General features: G+C 46.5%; 1 protein-coding gene and 1 pseudogene across 5 annotated transcripts in view; both read right to left on the bottom strand.

The window, feature by feature from the left end:
• CLCN3 (chloride voltage-gated channel 3) overlaps positions 1–25,914 on the bottom strand; it is a 509,534-nt gene that overhangs the window by 72,769 nt on the left and 410,851 nt on the right. For all 5 annotated transcript variants that reach the window (XM_078677053.1, XM_078677057.1, XM_078677054.1 and 2 more), the window contains 2 exons: positions 24,240–24,446; positions 3,777–3,857 (listed from right to left, as the gene is read on the bottom strand). In XM_078677053.1, coding sequence (XP_078533179.1) covers positions 3,777–3,857; positions 24,240–24,446 — 288 coding nt within the window. The remainder of the gene's footprint in view (positions 1–3,776; positions 3,858–24,239; positions 24,447–25,914) is intronic.
• LOC144819156 (glia-derived nexin pseudogene) lies at positions 5,036–14,139 on the bottom strand (annotated as a pseudogene).

Genomic DNA, 25,914 nt, shown 5'->3' with positions numbered 1-25,914 from the left:
TATTCACCCTGTTTTTAATGAATTTAGGAGCGCACTACTTTGCGCTCGAAATCGCACGGGAACTCGCGCTCAGGACTACTGGATGAGATCGTAAACTCCATCTTTGTAGTTCGTTTCATTTCAGTTGCTATGGGTAATAGAGGGCACATTGGGTGTTGCGATCAAACCCGACCATGCTCGGTTTTCATCATCCTGCCAATGATCTCATCTAAAGCACACAGATAGAGCGATCGACATTGCGCTCAATGAAGGACCGAAATCACCAACGTTTTTTTGGCTCCCAAACCACTTGTGATCAACTCAAGCCCGGAACTACTAGATGAGATCATCCACTCCATCTTTGTAGTTCGTTTAGTATCAGTTGCTATGGGTGATAGAGAGCACTCTTAATTGTGCCAATGATCTAAGGCACAGAAGTAGAGCGCTCCACATTGCGCTAAATAAAACGCATTAGAAACACGGCGTTCTACATTGCAGGACGTTCTATGTTGTATTACAAGTCTCACGGGATCTTGAAAGATCTGACCTGAACGATGATGTCGTCTTGCCCATTGTGATTGTATGTTTGCTATACCGATGACAGCAGCAATACTGAATGTTATCCAGTCAATTATCTAAATACCCTAACTTTGTTTTAAGGGATAGACCATATAACGTGTCACCCAGACTATAAGTGTTGCTGTATAGAATCATTGTATCTACAATATTGGTTCTCGCCAACGGTGTATTTACAAAAAACAGCGGCTAACGGTAGATGGAGAAATATTAGTGATACAAAGTCCACTCCACCTGCGATGCACATACACTTCTTCTGAAGGTCATATTTATAAAGTGTGTGTTAGTCATAATAGTGCATGCCGCAGCAATACTTGGCCTCGGCCCTCTTTGTGTTGGTGAAACATATGTCACCACCGCTTGTATAGTTACACTAGTTAGAGTATAACACCCATATATAAACTAAAAGTATATATCTCAGTTCATATTAGAATATATATAAGTTCATATAAAGCGGGGGGCTTATGCTGAGGTAAGCTAAACCCGAGGGTGGAACCCTATAGCAGGGTCCACGGAATATCATCGTTTAATCCACATTTATCTGTCTGGAGCTTGTAAATCCATTTTTGTTCCTTTAAGAAAAGATAACTCGACACATCACTTATGTGTCCAGGTATATAGGGCTTCTCAAGGACAGCCCATTGGAAATCAGTTTCATTATGCTGTTTCTCCAAGAAATGTCTTGTGAGTTTCGTGTGGGACTTCTTGCAGCGAATAGAGCTCTTATGCTCTAACATTCTTGTGCGGACTTTTCGGGTTGTCATGCCCACATATCGAATGGAACATATACAGGTCAGCATGTAGATTAAATTATTGCTGTTGCAATTGCTGAAATTTCGGATTCACAATCCTCATCAGCCAGGCTATCTTGAATCCAGTGGCCAAGTGAGAAAGGGACTCACGTCTGAGCATACCTGCCACACTTAGGGTGAACAAAGCGATACAAAAGGGGATGATGGACGGAGCGTTTGAGCAAATCAACTGGGGTGGTGGAGTGAGCTAAGGAACGGTGATGGATTAAACCCAGATCAGTTGACTGGGGGTGAGTGTTTGTATTGTCAACGCTCCGTCCATCACCACCTTTGGTTTTTCTTTGTTCGCCCTAAGTTGGCAGGGTATGCTCAGACGTGAGTCCCTTGCTCACTTTGCCACTGGAGTCAAGCAAGCCCGGCTGAAGACAGCTGTAATGCCAGAAACCGGTCCTGGGAAGCTTGATTCCTGTCCAGGGAAGACACCGTTTGGCAGTTCGGGCTGGACTGTTCCCATGAGGCCCAGGGTCAGGCTGATTTGCATATGGCCATGTCTGAACTGGGGTGGCGGAGTGAGCTAAAGAACAGTGATGGATTAAACCCAGATCAGTTGACTGGGAGTGAGTGTTTGTATTGTCAACGCTCTGTCCATCACCACCTTTGGTTTTTCTTTGTTCGCCCTAAGTTGGCAGGGTATGCTCAGACATGAGTCCCTTGCTCACTTTGCCACTGGAGTCAAGCAAGCCCGGCTGAAGACGGCTGTAATGCCAGAAACCGGTCCCAGGATGCTTGTTTCCGGTCCAGGGAAGACATGGCTTGGCAGTTCGGGCTGGACTGTTCCCATGAGGCACAGGGTCAGACTGATTTGCATAATGGCCATGTCTGAACTGGGGTGGCTGAGTGGGCTAAAGAATGGTGATGGATTAAACCCTGATCAGTTGACTGGGGGTGAGTGTTTGATTTGCTCAAATGCTCCGTCCATCATCCCCTTTTGTATCGCTTTGTTCGATCATAAACGTGCACCCTTCAAACTTCTCACACAAACTTATAAAGCTCTGCATAACCTTGGCCCTACCAACCCCAACAATCGCATCTTCCACACACCCATCAAACACCTCCACTCAGCCAGTTGCCTACTTACCCATGTCCCCTACATATGTAGAACTAAAGCCAGTGGTCATTCATTCCCCTACCTCACTCCCCAAAGCCTGGAATAACCTCCCCTCCCCCCCACCCGAGACTCCTCCTCAGTACCAGAGTACGCAAGAAACTGAGGCTCTTCACCTAGACACTGCACAGACAGTCTGTAAAGCACCTGTTTACCAGCATGAGGATACCCGTGTGTCAGTAACATACAACATAACATAACCCAAGAAAAGTACCTAATCCATTGAAAGAGAGCCAAGGTCTATTGCCTTCGAGAACCGAGAAGGATAAGCCTGCACCCTTCCCAACCCTCATCATACCCTTCGTACTTTCTTTGATATCTAGTTGAGATAGCTTTCTTCAACCACTGGTGTCTATTTCATTGGCTGGGGGAGGTTTTACTGATTCCTCAGCCATTGAAATTCTCTTTTTAGTTGCTAGGGGTATGGAGATAATCCTAGTTGAGCACATGGTCTTCCACTGTTTGTATCACTGGGTATGGTATATTGTCTACCTACAATGCTGAGGACATTTCTCATTCTCAAATCACTGTCATTGATTCAGAGGTCCACACATACCATAGCACTAGTTGTTACAGTGTATCGTGTGTGACACCACTGCTCTACTGGCTGTGATCCAAGCCTGAACAATTTCAAACCCATCCAGGTTGACCCGAAGCATCCCCTATTATTTAAATTTGGGTACATGGATCAGTGTTAACCGCAAATGTAGCACCTAGCACAAGGGAGATATAAGCAGATGAACAAATGTAACTTCAGCCCCTAGGTTGCTTGGACTTCTAACTTCTTTGTAGTCCCTGTTTTTAAATGCACTGGTTTTCACTTACCTGCTATTGAAGTTCTTTCCTTTTAAAAGTAAAGAAATGACAGGCCAAACAATGTATTAACTAATCTAGTGTGTCACTCTGTGTTGACTCTTTAAATCTGCCCCATCTTATATGATTTCACTGCTTGTCTCGGCTACCCCAAGAGAATACAATACTGAATGAGTGTACCTGTTCTTTCAATAGCGATGCAATAATATTGTGATCCAAGGAAAGCAGTGATAAATGACTGCAGGTTAGGGCTGTAACCCCTGACTCTCCGGGTCACATTACATGCATCACACATCCCTCAAACCTCTATTTATAACCTAAAACATTCTAACTAATGCATTTTTGCAAACATTTCATGCTGAAAGAATCCGTTTACGGCCCATTAGAAAGGCTTAGGTATTTAGCTACCTGCTCAGTGACAAACTTATTGCTAACTCCTACGATATTTATCTACGGTTTCAAAATGCACTCTGCTCTTCTTTAATACATACCTCCTCCAAACTAAAAAGAACTCCCCCAATTGGAGCTCCAAAGGCCACTGAAACTCCTGCAGCAGAAGCAGCTGAAAGTACCTGCAGAGAAACAAAAAACAATGAAATGGAAGAGTTTTTTTGTTGCCTGTAATAAATACAAATGTTTAAATAGAGGTAGATTTTTGCCATCATTTTTTTGCTTGAAATGCAATTGAAAGATACTGTGAAATGTCAACCTTTACCTCACGAATTATATTTATGTGTGTTTTTTTAGTGGACTAATACACGTTGCCTCAAGGGTGTTAAAAATCCTGGGCTCTAGGCCCACATGCTGTGGAAACTGACGGACCCAAACACAGTGATGATAGTTACTAGTAATGGCCACGAGCACTCGGGCTCCTTTATTGGCAGGGCACCTAACTGGTGACACCTGTGATGGATGGGTGTGGAGTGAGCATATAGGCCTTGCCCTTGAGGGTGTGGCTGGCAAAACACTAGACTGTGTCCAGCAGGTCACAACATTCCTCCCAAATCTTATTAAAAACAAAAACAACAAACAAGAGTCCAACCTGCGAGAAGGAATGAGAAAACAACTAAAATAACTAAAGTCTCACAGTGCTGAGATGCAGTCCGCAGGACAGAGGTGGAAAAGTGCTGCTGGGAGCACCTAGGCATCTTGGCGTGTGTCCATACTTTAACAAGGTACATCTGGACACGAACACGGTGTGGATGAAGTCTGGCCCTTTCAGCTTTGCGTCAGTTGAGTGACAGTCCACTTAAACGATGTTAGTCGGTCCAGCGTACTCTTGCTGTGGGGCAACTGATGTTGTATAGTTTAAACATAGGTGCATCAGAAGCGCAGGTGGAGTCCATTATAAACACCTGATGATGATGCTCGATCCTCAACACCTGCTCCAAAATGTCGTGACAGGCCATACATTCTCACAGGGACCTCCTGCTCACTCCGTCATGTCACTTGGACTATACATCTTCTTCTGTCACGGACCACTTATCGGTCCAGTCCTGTCAATAGGACTGGGCGTCTTCCAGGTGCGTCAGCCATTTCAGGGACGGTAGTGGAGGTAGGTGTACGTTGATGGATCTGTTCTGTAGTGCCTTCCATACCCTTCTTCCCCTTGATAAAAGTATTCCGGTGGCAACTCTGGATCACTGTGGGAGGTACAGAGCTCCCTTCTCTTTTTTGCAGTTGTGGCAAGCCATTAGGAGTGTGGGAAACTCCTTGGTGCTTCACAAATGGCAGGTAATCCCCCTTCCGCCTACTCATCATTCTCTACAAACAAAGCATTCTCTAGAAATGACGAAAGACCCATTTGGAAACCATGGTAAGGAAGCTCAATGACACTGCAGCGAAGACCACTGGGAGTGCTTGTTGAACCACTTCTGAAGACAGACAACTGGAACATCATACTTGGTAAACAGGTTTCAGGTTGAAATCGGGATGTGCATTGCCCCTTGAAATACAACGCATTGACGAGGATGAGCCTGGTTAGAGCGCGGTCAATAAGCTTCGATGCAATCAGACTTTCAATCATACCCCTTGTTTCGTTTTGAACCCACTGGTTTATTATGGTCGGTGTTGCGCGGCTGTCCCCAAAATCCACACTTCTGACTTCGCTGTGGAACACCTCTTTGTTTCGTGCCATGAAGAGAGCTTGCATTTTAAAACCCACTCTTCGAAAACACTCCATTGGCATTTAAAACAATGTCTTTATTCTTTTTCGAGACAAGGATTTTGTTGATCTTCGGCAGGATTTTACCAACTCCGTGAACATTGTACCTCATCACCATCGTCAGCTGCTTTTTCGTCTTGCCATCTGCTCAAAACTGAAGCATTCCCAGCACTGATGCAATCCCATGGGGTGAAAGCACAACTTTCTACTGAGGATCAGATTTGATGACTTGATTGAATACCTGAATTCCTATACCAGATCTAAACTCCTCCAGGGATAACAGATTGAAATGAGGTTCCGAGCATAAAGTCACTGTGACCAACAAAAGAAATGAGAAGAGCTCCTCCAGAAGCCTGCCCCATGAAAGCACTACCTTCCCGAGGGCTTACTCTTTCCTCACTGCAACTCCCAGTTTCGGAGGGTAAAAAACACACCCTGAAACGCAGAGTAAAGTAAACATTCCGGTCTCCCTTCTGAGCAGCACTTTACTCCCATGGTATATTCCACAATCGGATTTGCGTCCTCTCTCTCTCCGAAGTGCAGACCGCACTGATACGCTCAGCTCGAGACAGTGTGGTGTGTTTTTATCAGAAGGGACAGCAATCAACATGCTGATAGTTCCACCATTTCAGCATGAGCGAGTCGCTTACTGGGCGTGTGATGTTGTAGAGTGGCCGCAAGGTGGCGTTTCGACCACCTCTCCACTTCCTGGGCTACAGCATCTCTCCTTTTGCAGTGGACTGTGGCACCCCTGAGGGCAATACTGAGCTCCAGCCGCAAGGCTTAGTACAGGTGAGGCTGCTTTCTCTGGCACAGCTACTGGCTCACTCACCGCTCGGTGGGGACTCCTTGGTCATAGCAGTTACTGCCTCGGCCTGAGCACAGCAACGGGCCCTTGCAGGCTCCCACTAGCATCAGGAAGGCTGCTAGGGGTGGAAAATGATGCTACCTCATTGGGCCCACCTCTGCCCCTCCACAACAGAGGGCTGCAGCGGCAGTGTAGAGTCCACTCTCCTCTTCGGGGCAAGCCCTGCTGTGCCGTCTCACATTCGCCCTCCCGCTGGGATGAACATTGACAGCCACAGGCACTTCACACGGCACAAGGCCCAGCAACCACGGGGGCCCTGGCATACCCCTCTGTGCATGTCCTCACACGAAATCCAGCAAGCGGCACCGCTTTCAGTTCCGGTCAATGGACATTCAGGCAAACGGTAGATGGGTGCCTCTGACATAGGCTACCAGCCCCCAAGCGAGGAACAGCAAAAACCAGCAGACGCGGGGAAAGACCCGCTTTGTCGCCAATGTTAAATCCTGCGCTCTAGTCCCACATGCTGTGGAAACTGACGGACACCAACACAGTGATGATAGTTACTAGTAATGGCCACGAGCACGTGCACTCGAGCTCCTTTAGTGGCAGGACACCTAACTGGTGACACCTGTGTTGCATGTGTGTGGGGTGAATATATGGGCCAGCCCTCGAGGGAGTGGCTTGCGAAACACTAGAATGTATCCAGTAGAACACAACAAAGGGCACTTCAGAGTGCAGTTGCATACACTGGTGTACCTTGTTATTTAATACATTTAGAAGGAGTATGGAATCTCTTGTGAACTGTCAGTATAACATGAATGGTGAATTTTGTTCCTAATCTATAGTTATCTCACATTATCCTGCTCTTAGTATGGAAATCAGTTACCCTAAAGTCACTTTGCCTTAATGTACACAAATTACTGCAAAGGAATACAGAAGATAAGATGGCCAATGGTCAAGGAGCTGTTTGAAAAATAAATGTAAACCTAAACATAATGTTAGGAATGGAGTTTCTGGTTGGCAGAGGTGTGCACTTTGTCAAAGGAGGAACCACCACTCTAGTCAGGGTAAGCTAGATACACACTAGAAGATATGTTATGTTAAAATTTATTTATTAAGCGCACGTACGCCCGTAGGCTTCATGGCGCTGTCGGAGGGGAACATAACACAACTAAAATACCCTAGAAATAAGCCTGTTTAAAAAGCCAAGTCTTAAGAGAATGTCTGAAGGCAAGGAGATCTCGACTTTGCCTTACAGGCAGTGGTAGCGAATTCCAAAAGGTGGCTGCAAGATGGTCAAAGCAGCTACCACCCAGGCGTTTTTTCTTAAAAGTCGGAAAAACTAAAAGAGCTTTGTGAGCAGAACGAAGATTTAGTGAGGGATTATACCTAGAGACAAGTTTCTTGATAAATTTTGGGCCTGCATTCTGTAGGGCTTTAAAGTTAATACATCCAGTTTTGAACGCAACCCTTTGCATCACAGGTAGCCAATGTAATCTTTCCAGACCAGGTCTGATAGGCTGCCACGTGCAACCTGTGCTCACCTTCTGGCTTGACACAGAGCAGTCAGGTTTATCTAAAGAGGCAATTTGGCAAGTATCTGAGCAACACACTGACACACACACAGTAACACAATGAATACATCACAAATATACTCCACATAGGGTTAGCAAAATAGATTATATTTCTTTGAGTAAAATTAGACCAAAATGACAAACGTGCAATAAATACAAGTCGAGATATGAATTTTAAGATAATAAGGGGAAAAATGCCGCTTTGATGGTTACTTGAGGTCACTTCGGACCGTGGCTAAGTCAACAATTCAATCCGAAAGCAATGAAGTGCAGGCTGGGCACAGGAGCCACACGGGCCAGGGTAACATAATACCTTGATCATGATTACAAACCCAAGATGCAGGGTCGATGCGTCAATGTCACTCCCGCAGATGAGGGGATGCGCTAATTTCACACACATGTTGATAGGGATGCTTTGGTTTCCAAAGACAAGCGTTGAAGCCGCGATGCGTTAATTTTGAAACCACTACGCCAGGTTCCTCTATGCTTGTTGAAGGGATGAGAGGATCGTCCTTCTGTGGTGGCGGTGATGCGTCAGTGGATGTGGCAGTTCCGGTGAAGCCGCTCGGTCCCCAAGTGTGATGCGCCGATATGTGTGCGTCTCTTGTCCAGTCACAGAGGAGGAGAAGGAGTAAATTGGGGAAATAAAACCTTAATATTATCAAATCTAGTGGGTGTGCGTCTCTTGTCCTGTTACAGGCCATCTTAGCAACTCTACATTCTTTATCAAACCAACTGGGCCTTATGATATCTGAGCGTTGGTCACGATTGTAATAAAGGATTTATAGTTTTTGAAGGAGGTAATAACCTCCAAGGTGGATCAACATGACTTAAGAGATAATGTATAATCAACACAGATTTGCTTTGATAGCTTTAGCTGCTACTAATGAAGACTGAGATCTCTATCCTTGGCAGTCAGATTTATAACTCTTGTCGATTAGGTTGGTTGCTCACCTGATGGCAAGCTAAAAAATCACTTCTATGGGGCTAGGGTCACTATATCCACCGGTTACAGTATCCTCAGCAGCTACACAATTGGCTAAAGCCCTTTATAAAAAGAAATCTATAATATTACCTTGCCCCCAGCCCATAAAAGTCGGAATATGTGTCCCTTGATGTCCCCCTATTTCAGCCAAATTACAAAGGTTTATACAAATGATTTAAAAGTAAATATCCTCTGTGATCAGCCAGAAATTCGGGCACTACTGACGATTCCACTGCGAAGGGGTCAGACAGTGTCACATATTACAAGTTTGGCATTTAAGTCCACAATTACAATTATTGAGAACCTACCTATTTTGCCTTCTGCTCTATGCTTAAGAGTCTTAATAATATCCAATAAACTCATAGTTGACAGCCCAGCTTCGCGTTATAAAAATGAATCAAGAAATAATTAAAAGTACTCGCCTGGACAAACCAGAGAATCTTTCATTTTAGCTTTTGCCTTTTTACATGTGATCCCGGTCATAGGGCATCCAATGACCTTAGACCAACATTTCCTTTTACAGCTTCAAGGTCCCCCACTCAGAGAAATCATTTTTTTTATAGTCCTTGTGATGGTTTCCCATTGGTGGGCCATCTGCTGAAGAGGACTGTGAAAGTGTCTATAACCCTCCCCCCTTTCACCTAAGAAGGTGAATGTGGTGGCTGATTGCACACGTCCAAATAATTGCTTTGGGCCCCTAGTGAAATTTAGGTGGAATGTACCTACCTTTTTCATTTAACGAAAAGAAAGAAACCCTGCTCTCGCTCAAGGTGACAGAGGGACTGCTGTGAGAGCTGCAGCCCTAGGGGAGGAGCCCCGGGGGCACCACAGGCTGTCAGTATATGATGGTAGAGCAGCAGCTACCATCCAGGACGTGTGATAGTGTAGGAGAAAGGTGGGAGGTGTCCACAGGAATCTTCAATAGGAATAGTCTGCATCTGGTGCACCCACAAAGAGCTTTTCCAGAAGCGCATCCCAGGTACCAGAAATTGGATATTTACAAAGACCCATCACATATTTCCTATGCAGTGCCGCATTCTCCGCCTGCGCCCATCCCATCATGGATAATACCCATGCGAGGTACCAGTGGGGGACGGGTCACCACCTTCAATTTACCAGTGATCCCTTGCTTTGCAAAATAAGGGCTAGGCCTGCAAATACCAAGAACAGATGCTTACTGGGTAAGTGACAATCTGTTCGAGGCATGTATGCTGTAGATACACATGCTTTGCATAGACTATATAGCAGTATTCTCCCAAAGCGGTGCCTAACAAGTAGATGTTGTAGTTGTCTGAAAGATTGTCTTTAGCACTGCTTGGCCTACATTTGCCTGTTGCCGTGCTAATAAATCCACACAATAGTGTTTGGTAAACGTGTGTGGTGTAGACCAAGTTGCTGCTTTACAAATATCACCTATAGGAATGTTATCTAAAAAAGGCCATATATGCCCCTATTTTGCAAGAGGAATGTGCTCTAGGCTTTATAGATAAAGTTCTTTTAGCTTTTACGTAGCAAGTTTGAATGCACTTAACAATCTATCTTGAAATGCCAGATTTAGAAATAGGATTGCTTTTGTGAGGTGGTGTAAATGAAACAACCAGCTGCTTTGTTTTACAAAAGTCTTTTGTTCTTTCGATAATATACAATATAGCTCTTCTGACGTCAAATGTGTGACAAGCCCGTTCTGCTACTGAATCAGGTTGAGGAAAGAACACAGGTAACTCAACTGATTGGTTAATATGGAAAGCAGAAACCACTTTGGGAAGGAATCTGGGATTGGTGCAAAGAACGACCCTGTCTTTATGGAGTTAAAAGAAGGGTTCTTCTAAGGGTAATGCTTGTAGCTCACCAACTCTCCTTAATGAAATTATTGTAATGAGGAATGCAACCTTCTATGAGAGAAACTGTAAAGGACACTTGTGAAGTGGTTCAAAGGGAGGGCCCATAAGTCTTGTAAGTACAACATTAAGATTCCACACTGGTGCAGCGGGAATTCTCGGTGAAATTACTCTATGTAAGCCTTCGATAAAAGCATTAATGACAGGAACTTTGAACAAAGACAAATGCTGTCTGTTTTGCAAATAGGCGACTACTGCTGCTAGATGCAACCAAATTGATGTGTAAGCTAGCCCACATTGCTGTAGTAGCAGAAGGTAACCAACAATGTTCTGAACTGAAGCATCTAGAGGTAGAATGTTGCTGTTATTACAGTAGACAATAAATTGTTTCCATTTTGCTGCATAGCAAGCTCTGGTAGTGGGTTTGTTTGCTTCCTTCAGAATAGTCATACAGTCTGGTGGCAAATTTAAATATCCAAACTCTATGACTTCAGCAGCCAAATCGCTAAGTCGAGCTCCTTGGGATTTAGATGCTTGATTTTTCCATGGTTCTGAGGGAGGAGACTGGAGGTGAGATGTAGCGTTTGATGAGGAACTACTGAGAGCTCTAACAGGGTGGTGTACCATGGTTGACGGGCTCATGTGGGAGCTACTAGAATTAGTGTGAGGGATGTTCGCCCGAGCTTCTGAACCAGAAATGGAAGGAGAGGGAGAAGTGGAAAAGCGTAGGCAAATTAAGGATATGCCCATTGTTGAAAGTATGGAAGGAGAACTTGGGGATGAAGTTCCCACTCATGTATTTGTTGTCTCCTTCTGCTGAGGAGGTCAGCAATTTGATTGTTTACTCCTGGGAGGTGTTCTGCCAGAAGGTGAATCTTATGATGGGTTGCCCATTTCCAAATTGTCTGAGACAGTTGGAGAGAGTGTGTCCCACCCTGTTTTTGTACATAGTACATGGCTATCATGTTGTCCGTGCAGACTAGGACAACTTTGTGTGTGAGATGAGACTGAAAAGCTTTTAGCACTAGAAATACTGCTAGAAGCTCTAGATAATTGATGTGGAGTCATTTGTGTTTGTCATTCCAGAGACCCTGAATTGCGTAATGATGGAGATGTGCTCCCCAACCAGGGAGAGATGTGTCTGCTGTTAGCACAAGTTGTGGAACAGGGTTAATGAATTGCCGCCATTACGATAAATGTTGTGGGTTCCACCACTGCAGAAAGCGATGGGTGCGGCTGTCTATCAACACTAGATCGGTTAACTGACACGGTGACTGATTCCACTGACGTGATAAGCATTCTTGTAGTGGGCGCATGTGTAGTCTTGCATGAGGCACTATTGCAATGCATGACGCCATCATTCCTAGTAGCCGCAGGAAAGTTCTGGCTGGGAAGGTTTGGCTGGTTTGGAACTGCAGCAGTAGAGTTTGGAAACTGGAAATCCTGGCTGCATTGGGGGGGGCTAGAGCTGTGTTAGTGTTGAGAGTGGCTCCTAGATAGGATTGTATCTGGGAAAACTGTAGGTGAGACTTCAGAATATTGACCATGAAACCCAATTTGTGGAGTAGGTGTAGCGTGGTCTGAGTGTGTTGTAAACACTTTTGGTGTGTGCTGGCTTTGATGAGCCAGTCGTCTAGGTACAGAAACACATGAATTTGCTGTCTCCTGAGATGAGCTAACACTTACTTCTAGACATTTTAAAAACACTCGGGGAGCAGTAGTTACTCCGAATGGGAGTACTTTGAACTGATAGTGTTTGCTTGCTATCACAAACCTGGAATCTTTGCGATGAGCTGGATGAATGGAATGTGAAAATATGCATCTTTTAAGTTCAGCATGGACATAAAATCGCCTTGCTGTAGAAGTAGAAGGCCCAGTACAAGCGTTACCATATGGAAATGTTCTGACAGTATGTACTAGTTTAACTCTCGGAGATCCAAAATTGGTCTCAATGATCTGTCCTTTTTGGGGATCAGAAAATAAAGAATAAACCCCGGAACCTTGATATTGTAAAGGAACTGGTTCTATGGCTCCTTTTTCTAAGAGAGATTGCACTTCTTATTTGAGTAACTGTAAGTGGTCTGACGACAGTTTGTGAACACGAGGTGGAATGATTGGTGGTGAGCTTCAGGCAATAACCATGTTGGATAAGGTTGAGCACCCATTGATCAGTTGTTGTAGATTGCCAAATGGGGAAAAACTGCTGAAGTCTTCCCCTGACAGGTGTTAAGTGATTGGGGGGAAGTGTGTGCAAGTCTCTGTTTATTAGGGGAAGGGGTGTTATGCGGTGTGGTGCCTTTACCCCTACCTTTGGAATTGTTTCCTCTATACCCTCCTCTATAGAAACCTCTAGAGGGAGAGGATTGATTGTTGCCTTTATAAGAGGAAGCATTTGGGTCTGAAGAAGTTGTTTTGGACCTGCTCTCTAAAATGAGCAACAAAAGGAGCCTCTATTAGATGGGGACTGGAGCGCTCAAATGGATTTTACTACTTCAGTGTCCTTTTCATTTTCTATAAAGACTGGTCGACTACAGGACCAAACAGGTGTTCCTTGTCAAAGGGGCTGTCCAAAATAGACTGTTGAACTTCCGGCCTAAACCCCTTAGATTCTAAGCCATGCATGCCTCCTAAGGAGAATGCTGAAATTGATCTCTCTAGCTGCAGTGCCAGCTGCACCTACAGCACATCTGATTGAGGAGTTTGAGAGGAGTTTCCCTTCTTCAACTACCTGCTGTGCTTTAGTTTTATATTCATCTGGGAGATATTGGAGCAGTTGCTCCATTACATCCCAGTGTGCACTGTCGTACCTATCTAGTAGGCCCTGTGTGTTTGCGATGCACCAGTGGGTAGCAGCTTGAAGAGCTACTCGTTTTCCTGAGGCATCTATAAGTTTAAATTCCTTGTATGTGGGAGGTGCATTCCCAGACGTTTGTGAATTCGTTTTTTACGAGCAGTGGACACTACTAGGGCGTCCAGGGGTAATTGTACTTTAATAAATACAGGCTCTGATAGTTAAGGTTTATATTTGTATCTACTCTTGGAGTTAAAATACTTGCTCTGACACAGTCTTTAAAGATAACGTCTGCATGTCTTATCATGCATTTAAGCATAGGAGTGTTTCACTAGACCTCTGTGTGGACTCGAGTGTTTCAAATAAAAAAGGCCTCCTCTAATGTCTCTCTATGTAAGGTCACCCCGTGATACTGTGCTGGTCTAGCAATGAAGTGTTGATAAGCCATACTATCGTCTGGTGGCGATGGCTTTGTAGGGTAAAGGTCTAGGTCATTGTCCACTGGAGGGTCAATGGTGAAGTCATTCAATGGGTCTACAGACAAATGAGTTTTAACATCATCATAATGATCTCTATCTGGGTTTGTATGTGGAGATCGCTGAGGTGTTATATGCAAGGTATCTTCAATTAACTGAGGAGAAGATGGTGGAGGAGGAGAGGGTTGTGGGGTAGGATAAACAGGGCTGGTAGCCATGGCCTTCTTCTTAGGAGGGATTGTGAGGGATTCGCCGACCCACCCAACCCAAGATGGCCGCCGGACGGGACCACGCCGGAAATGAGGTTAGCGTTACAGGCTTGCAGACAACACCAGCCACGACTCCATCCGGCCCTCGCATTCAAATGGCCGGCTACGCGGGGAAGGCGGTGTGTCCGCCGGAGCCGGAATCCCGTTACGAGGACCCGGAAGCCCAGTCCGGCGCCGCAAGGATGATTTGGGCCTGGTTGCTCCTGATCTTCTTCAGAACCCTGGGCAGGAGTGGTATGGGCGGAAATACAACAGGCCTGAGCTCCACTTGCAACAAAACCCGTCACCGAGTGATAGCCGCCAGCACGCAGTACTGCTGACATTGCGCGTTCTCTTTGGAGGAGAACAAATCTAACCAATGTTCTTCCCACTGCTGAAAGAGACCTTGTGCCACCTCCGACTGGAGACGCCATTCGTGATCCTGAAGGCATCGACGGTTGAGATTGTCCATCCTGGCATTCAGAGAACCTGCCAGGTGTTGAATCATCAGGGTTATGCCTTGCTGTTCCAACCATGCCCAGAGATGCAGGGCCTCTCGACAAAGGGTCCACGACCCCACCCCGCCTTGCTTGTTGCAGTACCACATGGTGGTATTGTAGTCCGTGAACACCTGCACTAACTTTCTCTTGAAAGAGGGAAGAAATGCTTTCAATGCCAACCGAATCACTCGAAGCTCCAACAAGTTTATATGGAGCCCTGTCTCCACCGGAGACCAGTGGCCTCTCCCATGTGGCCCCCATCCCAGAAGCAACGCTCCGTCACGACTGTGAAATCTGGTTGAGGAAGGGAGAGAGGTCTGCCGTTGACCCAATCGCGGTCCGTTAACCACCACTGCAGATCCTTTGCAGTTCCTTCCGAGATCTGAACCACGTCGGTGAGACTTCCCCGATGCTGTGCCCACTGGAAATTCAAGTCCCACTGCAGAGCCCGCATACGCCACCTGGGGTGTCTTATTGGAATCATAACCTGAATATCCTGGACTCGCTGCTTGGGAGGATAAGCCCAAAACTGCACGGTGTCTAGAACTGCTCCGATGAAAGGGAGCGTCTGAGAAGGATTCAGGTGTGACTTCGGCACGTTTATAGAGAACCCCAGCGAATGCAAGAGGTCCGCCGTAGTCTGAAGATGGGAGATGACTATCTGAGTGCGAGGGCGCCTTCAACAGCCAGTCGTCTAGGTAGGGGAAGACTGAAATCCCTAACCTGCGCAGATGAGCTGCAACCCCCGCCATCACCTTGGTGAACACCCTAGGGGCACTGGTAAGGCCATAGGGGAGCATGGTAAACTGAAAGTGCTCGTGGCCTACTTTTTTTTTTTACATTTTTATTGCCATTTTATAACTGTTAATATTAATTACATACCATTAAAGTTTACGGATACATAACCGATATACTAAGAAATCATACATTACTTGTTTAAATTTCCTTACTGTTCGTCGATTTTATGTCCCCTATTCATTGAGCTTGTGACCTACCTTGAAACGCAGGTAACGCCTGTGGCCCATCAGGATGGGAATGTGAAAATATGCATCCTGCCGGTCCAACGCCACCATCTAGTCTCCTTGGTCTAGGGCAGGCAAGACCTGAGCCGTCTAGGGCAGGCAAGACCTGAGCCAATGTGAGCATTTTGAATTTCTCCTTTTTGACGCACCAAAGATCTAAAATGGGCTGAAGCCCCTTGTTCTTCTTCAGAATCAGAAATTAGCGAGAATAACTGCCATCACCTACTTCTGAAGCTGGGACCCTTTCTATAGCTCCCATGGCCAACAGAGCTGTAACTTCCTCTTGGAGCAACTTCAAATGATCCTCCTACAGCCGTTCCTGAGTTGGCGGAATAGCAGGAGGAAAGGAAAGGAAGAGAATAGCTCTCCTGGACGATCTGCTGTTGTTATAGATCTCCAGCGGGGGAGAAGACCAATTCTCCCACCCACTGGGGTAGTGTGGTCCTGCAGAATCAGCCTAGGAGTGCTTTGAGGCAGTGGCTGCTGGGGGCAGTGTGGCTGATGATTTCTGGCCTCCATTCCGAGGACAGAAGGAACCGCGTCCACGTCCACTCACAGCTTGGGTAGTCTGAGAGGGATGGTGGCTAGGATAGGGCTGACGCGACTGGAAACCACACCTGTTGCCACAAAAGGAAGACTGGCCACAAGGAGTGGAGGAGAGGCCCAAGGATCAGGCGTAGCTCGAGAGTCCTTGAACCTGACCAGGGCAGAGTCTGCCTTTTCCCCAAAAAGGCGGGTTCCATCAAAGGGTATGTCCATCAAATTGGACTGGACATCCCCCGAGAAGCTAGTTGTACGAAGCCAGGCATGGCGCCTCAAGGCCCAGTGAATCGGTCGTATCCAAACCACACTGTAAAGCGAAATTTGCTGCGTCTCTCCCGTCCTTGACAGCTTGGGAGAGCACAGCTTGGGCCTCCTCCGGGACTTGTGGCAGCACCTCTGCAACCGTTTCCCCAAAGAGAATGGGAGAAACAGCCCAATAAGCATGCGGTATTCACCGACTGCAATGCCAAACTGGAGGAAGAAAACATCTTCCCGAATGAGTCCAGTCCCTTGGGTTCCGTATCCGGAGGGGCGGAAGGGAATGCGCCCTGGGAAGTAGAGGCTTGCACCACCAAACTTTCTGGGGTGGGGTGTTGGCTGAGGAACTTTGGGTCGCCCAGGGCTGGGCGATGGCGGCATGCAAACGTCCTATTCACAGAAGCCTCTGTGCTAGGCTTGGACCATGTTCCTAGAAGGACTTTCGTTAGCGCCTCATTAAAGGGCAAAGGGGGTTCAGAGGTGGAAGCCCCAGGTTGAAGCACTTTGGTCAGGAGATTAGTCCTGACCTGCACTGAGGGCAGCTCCAGTCCAAGGACCTTAGCGGCCCTCTTAACCACCATGGAATAGGACGCCTCCTCCTCCGTAGCCACTATAGGTGGAGACAACATTCCAGTGTCTGGGGATGTATTCAGACCACTGGCTTCCCCAAGTTCCCCATACCAGTCCATAGTCTCCTCAGAGACATCCTGGTTCTCGAATGGGTCTCCAAACTCCTACCATTCCTCTTCTGAGCCCAGCACATCCACAAAGTGCTCAGTCAACAACATAGAGCCCCTGGGTTCTGTCAACATCGGAATCGGCTTCGCTCTCCGCCATTCCGGCTCTGTATCGTCAAGGATGAGGAAGGGGCTTGCGCCAGCGACGTCGCAGGCACAGACTTCGACGCCGTGGAAGGTCGCATTGGCACGACCAGCATCAAACCGGATCCGGGATGGGATGCCTGAGGCCCCACCGGCACTGTGGCCGAAGCCTTAGGCGTTGATCCCGATGGGGCCCCATCCAACCCAGCGGGCCTGAGGGCTCACCAACGGGGTTGTTCCACTCAAATATGCAGCGCATGGCCTCGTAAAAATCTTTCATTTGAGCGGGAGTCGCTTCGGCTCCTGGAAAGGAAAGGAGGCGTGAAGTAGACTCAGGCTCTGGCTCCGTAGAACCGTGCCTAGAGCATCGGTACTCCTAACCTCTCTCGACGACGGACGCCAGTTGAGGTGAAGTCGAAGTCCGTTTGGACTTCTTCTTCTTCTTGTGCCTCTTCCCCGAGTGTCCAGATGACCTTGAATGGGAGAAAGAGGACTTAGGGCTCGTTGAGCAATCCCGCAACCTTTTCTTCCTCGAACGGGACCGTAACCTCCTCGAAGTCTCGCTTAGCGGTGTCGACTGCCGGGCCGCAAGCAACTTCATCACCTGCTCCCTCAAGGTCTTCGGAGCCATCGCCCGACATGCTGAACACAACTTCGAAAAACACGTTCAGGACACCACAGACATATGCGGTGGGGCTCGGTAACCGACATCATGCAGAAACTAGTCCTGCATGGTTTAAAACCGGTCTTCCTACCAGACATCCCTCGCACACAAAGTCGTACTCAAAAATGTCGACAAAAGTCAAGAAAAAAGCCTGCCAAAAATAGGCAGAGGGGTAGCTCTTCCCGGATGGGCGCTTAACTGGCGTGGAAAGAAAAGAACTGTCCTGGGTGGCGTCTATGTAGGCACTGCAGCGTCATAACAGACGCTACCGGCGCCTACGACGTCACGCGGAACCGAATGGAGCCACCTGATGTCGGGCGCAAGGGGTATTGCTCAGCAAAAGTTTCCGGATCCAGCCTGACGCCTGGAAAATTCAAAGGTGACGAATCTGTAGCTAGAAGTCCCCATCAGATAGGCATTGCCACCATCCAAACACAGGAGTACAAGGGCTTTAACACCAGATCTTAAGTTCTGGAAATTTCTGAGAGGAACATTGTCACTTTCTTCAGTACAGTCAGTCTGTTTCTTTGACAATGTATTCCTTAAGAGTGTGATTGGTGTCCCGGATGATTCTAAGTGACTTGGCACTGGGTTGAAGTTGGGGTTTAAAGCCGTCAAAGTTCAAGTCAGTGAGCCAGGTTTGTACTATTTCTTATTTGTTTTTCAAGGCAAATAACAAAAACAAAATCTTGGTGGGGTCAAGCTTCAGGTAGGTTATGAGCCATCAAAGTCTAGATGAGGTGCAGGCAGTATTTAAGGAACTGGATTCTGGAGCAGAGGAGTCTTAAGTAGATTTGTTTATCAATGACCTACTGGGAATGTTTTAAGCAGTTATCTCTATAATGGTTTAGGATGACAGGGGACAACATGGAGCTCTGGAACACACACCTGGCTACAGGGACCTTTTGCGACATGGAGATGCCCAAGTGAACAAATTTGTGTTGGTTGAAAAGATAGAAGGAGAACCACGGAAGGATGTTTCCATTAACTCTCATTCGAGATTTCAGGATGAGGGTGGGGTGGTTGGCAGTATCATAGGAAGCGGAGAGATCCAGCAATATCAGGAAGCAGAGGTCATCTTCATCAGTGGTCATGAGGGTGCTGCCTACGATGTGTAAGGTAGCTTGTTTCTATTGTCTCCTTGTGATTGCTTTATTCGCCCCAAGTTGGCAGTGTATTGCCAGGCATGGGTCCCTTGCTCACTTTGCCACTGGATTCAAGCTAGCCTGGCTGGTGAGAGGTGGTACCCCCGAAACCGGTCTTAGGAAGCTTGTTTTATCCAGGGAAGACCTGGCTTGCCAATTCGGGCTGTACTGTTGCCTTTGAGGAACAGGGTCAAGACTGCTTTGCATATGTCTGGATCTGAACTGAGGTGGCACAGTGAGCTAAAGAACGATGGTGGATTTTACTCCGATCTAATAGTGACTTGGGGTGAGTGTCTGAAATGTTTCTGCACTCAGTCCATCGTCTCCTTGCGTTTGCTTTGTTTGCCCTAAGTTGGCAGGGTATGCCCGGACGTGGGTCCCTTGCTCACTTTGCCACTTGATTCAAGCTAGCCTGGCTGATGGTATTCTGTCTGGTTCATCGTGCTGTTCACTGTTCTCCCCCTGACTCCCTTGGCTTCTCCTTGCGCCCCTTGACCCCCCCGGCCCCACGCTTCAAACCATCAATAAACAGCTGACTGCTTTCCTCGAGGCAAACAACTCACTCGACCCATCCCAGTCCGGATTTCAAGCCAACCACAGCACCGAAACCGCCCTCATCGCGGTCACCGACGACATCAAGACCCTGATGGACAACGGAGAAACAACCGCCCTCATCCTCCTGGACCTCTCGGCAGCCTTCGATACCGTATGCCATCACACCCTAATAACCCGCCTCTTCACCACTGGGATCCGAGGAAAGGCCCTGGACTGGATCACCTCGTTCCTCTCTAACAGAACCCAGAGAGTCCGCCTCTCTCCCTTCAGCTCAGAAGCCACTGAGATCATCTGCGGCGTACCCCAGGGATCCTCGCGCAGCCCAACCCTCTTCAATATCTACATGAGCCCCCTCGCAGCCATCGCACGCAAACACAACATCAACATCAACATCATCTCCTACGCCGACGACACCCAGCTGATACTCTCCCTCACCAAAGACCCAGCCACCGCCAAAACATACCTACAGGAAGGAATGAAAGACGTCGCAGAATGAATGAAGCTCAGCCGCCTGAAGCTGAACTCAGACAAGACGGAGGTCCTCATCCTCGGACAATCCCCTTCCGCCTGGGACGACTCCTGGTGGCCCACCGAGCTGGGCACCACACCAACACCCTCGGATAACGCACGCAACCTGGGATTCATCCTGGACTCGTCCCTCACGATGATCAAGCAAGTCAACGCCGTCTCGTCATCATGCTTCAACACCCTACGCATGCTCCGAAAGATCTCCCGGTGGATCCCTACCGAAAGCAGAAAGACGGTCACCCAGGCCCTCGTCACTAGCCGACTGGACTACGGAAACGCCCTATACGCAGGAACCACCGCCAAACTTCAGAAACGACTACAACGCATACAGAACGCCTCCGCACCACTCATCCTCGACATCCCTCGCCACAGCCACATATCCGCCAACCTGAGAAACCTGCACTGGCTCCCCGTCAACAAGAGGATCACATTCAGGCTCCTCACCCACGCACACAAAGCACTCCAAGACATGGGCCCCGAATACCTCAACAGCCGCCTCTCGTTCCACACTCCCACCCGCCAGCTCCGCTCCGCCAGCCTCGCCCTCATCCCACGGATTCGCAGAACCACCACCGGAGGAAGGTCATTCTCCTACCTGGCGGCCAAAGCATGGAACGCCCTCCCCGCACACCTACGAACGACCCAGGACCATCTCTCCTTCAGGAAACCCCTCAAGACCTGGCTTTTCGAGCAGTAGTATCACCCCCCCCCCTTCAGCGCCTCACGGGTGAGTAGCGCGCTCTATAAATGGTTTTTTGATTTGATTTGATGAGGTGTTACCCCAAAACAGGTCCCTGGAATGCACTTATCGAGTCCAGGAAAACCTGGCTTGGCAGTTCAGGCTGGACTGTTCCTTATAAGGAATAGAGTCAAGACTGATTGGCATATGGCTGGGTCGGAACTGGGGTGGGATAGTGAGCTAAAGAACAATAATAGATTCAAACCAGATCTAATAGTGACTGGGGGTGAGCGTCTGAAATCTGACGGCAGATTGAAAGTGGTGTAGTTGATGGCTGGCACTGATGTTTCCCTAGTGTTGAGGGTAGACTGGCGTTCCAATGATCTTGCTGATGACGGGTATCTGAATGATAGGCTGGTAGCTAACAAGGTCATTAACGTCTAGTGTAGGCTTCTTTAGAAGGGGGACGATTTGGTTTGCATTGGGAAATTATGAAATGAAGCGGAGTAACAGAAGCATTGTCAATGGTGAGTAGGGGCGAAGGAGCTCCTACAAAGAGAGCTTTGACAAAGTAAGAGGGTAAGAAAAGATCATCTCCATAAAAAGTGGCTCTGAAGGAATTAGGTAAGTCTATGAGATCTACGAGAGAAAGGGCTGTAAAAGGTGACCAATATGGTATGCTATGAGAAAGGTGGGTCTAAGAGGAGAAGCAGGCTTGTGCTTTCAGAATTTCTGTATTTTGTCACTTGAGAAAAGTTTGACGGCATTGAACCTGTCTGTGGAATAGGATAGTAAAACTGTTGGCAGCTTCATAGATGATGTTAGTAATCTTTGCATAGCACTTTGCTTTAGTTACCATATTCTTCAAGCAAATTAGCACTACCTTTGGGTACAGCGCCCGAAAGAACGCTACCAAAACCAATTGTAGTCTCCTACACTCCAACCAACTGATCGGTTTCTTCTTTTCTTGGGGACTCCAACAGATTTGGATGGTCACTCCTGGGTGTACACTCCCTAGCCTATGAGGAAGGCCCCTGTATTGATGGTGATTTGCAGCTAGGTAGAGAAAAATGGTCTGCCTTCTATTAAAAATTGATTGATTCCACCACTTCTGTTGGGTAGAACCCTCCTCCTACCAACTTAAATCTTCCCACACACTTATAGCTGGTGGTCACTATTGAGGTAGACACTCCTTAAAAGACGTTTGGATCTAATGCTTTGCAGAAAGGGATCTGTTCTAACAATTTCTTCACGGTCAGGCACATGTTATCAGGTCAACCGCTATAAAGGAAACAATACACAAAGACCTAAAAAAACAATCTTGTGTCACAGGGAACATCAGGAGGTGTTCCTCAGGGGGCACACACATATGGCCTCCTTGAAAAGGGGTGGAAGTAGGAAAGTGGCATTTGCATCAGGAGAGGGCAGGGGAGATTTGCACTGTGTGGTACTACAGGGTGTGCAGTTGGAAGCACAAAGGATTGTGCAACCAGGGAGCAGAAAGGTTGTGTCCAAGGGATAAAGGGGCAGATTGTGCAACCAGGGAGCAAAGGGGTTGCGTCTATGGGACCAGTAGACCTGGGCGGGGCCCAAAGGGTTCTGCACCCATGGTGCATAGGAAGTTCTGTCCTTGGCGAGCACAGGTGGCTGAGAAGCTGGGGAGAAAAGGGATTTATATCTGTGATGAGTACAGGGTAATGAGCATCAAATGAACATAGTGTACTGTACAGCAGCAAGCACAGTGTTTCGGCATCAAGGAAGTTCAGTGTCCTGTGCAGCAGAACACAGGGTGGTGTACACTGGAGCAAAGATTGATAAAAATAAGGGGTGCATTCGCTGTGTGGTAGCATGAAGAAAAAATGCAACTTATGTTATGCACTGCTTCGGTGACTGCAGTTGTAGTTTTTTTGCTTTCATGGAAGAAATAAACTTCTCTTTGGAACTGGTGCAACAATATAGATTAAGCAAACATTGGCAAAGCCAAAAGGTCTCAGCCCAAAAAGGCCGATCTACTGGCTTTGCTATGACAAGGGAACAGCAGGGGAGATCAGGGGAAAGAGGGAGCAGTAGAAGTGAGCAAACAGATGCAACAAACAAGACAAAGGAAAAGAACAGTGTTGTTCTCTCCAGTGCTAAAAGTCAAAAGCCAGAGTGGCATGCATGAAGAAAAATAGTTTTCTGACATCAAAGATGGAAGCATACAAATAATTCAATCAAACTTAATGGTGGAAGCGGGAGAGGTGGGGTATTGGAGAGAGCGAGCAGCCAATACACGAAACAGTTCTATTAAATGGAACAATTAGAGGTCAAATAGCCCAATTCATAGACACTAATAATACATGCTAGTAAATTAGCACTATAGATGTGCACCTACATCTAGGTCAAAGATGTGATTTTAATGGAACAGAGAAACAAGTTAAGGAGTTACCCTAGATATCAAAGAACAAATAGGTGGGCATTTTACATGCAGAGGTGTGAAGCACAAAAGTGCCTTAACACTTTAAAACTCCATATGAAAATCATAATCCCAATGCAGTAATCTTCCTTCCACAGCCCCACCAACTTTGTGGGTGTTCTTTCTAAATTCTCACCTGAAAAAGGATTTATTATGTGCCTCAAAGCAGTAGATCAAAAAAAGTTCAGGGTAGGAAACAACTTGCAAAGGTCTGATAAACACTCACAAATCTGCAAGTTTGTGGGTGTTCAATGCTTTTGCTGGTTGATATACCCCGGAACACAGACAAACCTTTCTCCAGGGGAATATTTGTTCACACAATTCTAGCACAATTAATACATTTCTGTTAAAAGTGAAATGCCTTTTACAAGGGCAATAGCCAACTTTTCCGGCACAAGTGAAATATTACCTTAGGTAGCATAGAAAAAAAATGATAGGATCATCCAACAGAATAAAGCATACTTCCCACCCAATACCATACTTATTCCAAGTTTGAAATGATTAAAAAAACTATTCTTCAATTTAAATAATACAATAAAATTGGTTATCTGGGAGAAGATTTATAATATTTTAAAATTCTTACAGTTGAAATTATTATTTTGTTCAAAGCTCATTCAATAATGCAAATGCAAACTATGCAATGTTTAAATGAGAAATTGTGTTTTTCCGTAAGGTGGAGGCTAGCAGATGCATGAAAATGTACAGAACATGTAACGCATTTGTCTAAAATTTGACCACAAGTAGTGAGGAAGATAAGTCCTTTGCATTTAATATTCTACTAACAAGCTTTTTAATATTTAATCACATTTACCATCAATAAATCTTATCAAATCTGGATATTTTTCAATATCTGTTCTGAAAAAAGTCAGCCAAACTGGGAAAGCATTTTAAGACACGTACCTCTCTTTTCTTAGCTTCGTTTGTGCTGTACTTTGGAAAGAGGTAAGAAAATATGTTACCCCAGCAACAAGCAACATGTACCAGGGGCCCCTCTTTCCCAAGGCTCAATCCGGATGCCACGGCCAGCACCAGAGTCACTGTTTTTATGAGCAGGGTCCATTTGCCCAAGTATCCACGGATGATAAATCCACTTAAAATTGTTTTGATCTGCAAAAAAACAAGATACATTCACTAATCCCCCAAAAATTAATGTTAAATATAGGTTATCATCACTCAATATAAGTGGTAAAAACAAGGTGCTTTATCCAAGACTGAGGCAAAGGGTGCTTTATGGTTGAAATCTTTTTATTGTTGTAAAAATCTGCGATACATGGGTTATCAGCACTCATGATATGATGCATACATAGTGTACCTAACAAACCCCAAACTCGCCCCTGCCCACGTAGGAAGCATGCAGTTTGTGAAAAAGGATTAAAGTGTAGCTTATTGGGTGTAAAAGTGTCAATTCAAACAACGCTTCCTTGTATAGAACTATGAGGAGCTTCTGTTAGTCGGAGAAGGCATAGATATCGAGGGCAGACGAGCTGCCGAAACTCTGCAGATAATAAAGCCAAAAGAGGCCGCCATAATTCAGGGAAGGAGGCATCCTTATCCAAGAGAGAGAGAGGGTAAGACGATCGATACCCAGAATGTACCAAAGTCGAAGTAACCACCCCTGGTTAGTAGGGAGCTGACCTGTGCCCCAGTGTGACAGGATATTCTGCAGTGCTGCCCCCAGATCTCCAATTTGTCTTCCTCAACAGGACTTGAGAGGGAACATAAGTGCATGGGTAATAGCAATATGATATAAGCTGGGAAGTGAGAGTGTTGTGTGTTAAAATACATATCAGTGTCGTTCAGCAAGTGTGTCCAGTAGGAGGTGAGTTTCGGGCAATCCCATAATAAGTGTATAGTGTGCCTAGGAGCCACAGTTATGCCGGCAAACCAGTTTTTGAGCAGGATTGACTTTGTGTAGACTGGTGTGTGTAAGATTGTAAAATATGGCGATCCTGGTAACACTTTCGAAACTTGCTATGTTACCGGCTGTGAGTGTATCACAGTATGTCCCCCCATTTATTCGGTGTGAACAGGTGGCCCACCTCTGTCTCACTGTTTCAGACTAGCGGGTTTAGGCTGTGTAGTGATGGAGCGAAGGCAGCTGTTATAAGGCATGTGTTTGACGTTTTGAAGAGCAGCCATTTCTCAAAGGGGGTAAGGAATCTTTGGGCTTTAGGGTGAGTTGAGGGATGCATCACCCAGTGTCTTATTTGAAGATAGTGTAACCGCTCTATTTCAGGTATGGTGTGATCAGAACATAGGCAGTCAAAGGGAATTGGGCCTTCCTCGTCTAATAAATGACCGATTAAAAGGGGTCCTATCTGGCATCACTGTTGAAAAGCTCAGAGATTCAGACCTGGGGTAAAATCTTCATTATCAGCAATTGGCGTTAGAGGGGAAGAAAACTAGGTGAGGCCGTCGCGCTCACTACTCTGTCCCAAACCACCAGGAAAGGTTCTAGTGATAGAAGAATAAAGGCTTTCAGGGCACGCACTCCTGTGGAGGAAAGGATACCTCCAGGGGAGTTGTCCCGCCACCGCCCTATCCATGAAAAGCCAGTGCTTTTCAGACTCCTCAT

This window comes from Lissotriton helveticus, chromosome 2_1 (genome assembly GCF_964261635.1).
Source record: "Lissotriton helveticus chromosome 2_1, aLisHel1.1, whole genome shotgun sequence".
NCBI lineage: Eukaryota > Metazoa > Chordata > Amphibia > Caudata > Salamandridae > Lissotriton > Lissotriton helveticus.
This window is presented reverse-complemented; position numbering and strand designations above follow the sequence as displayed.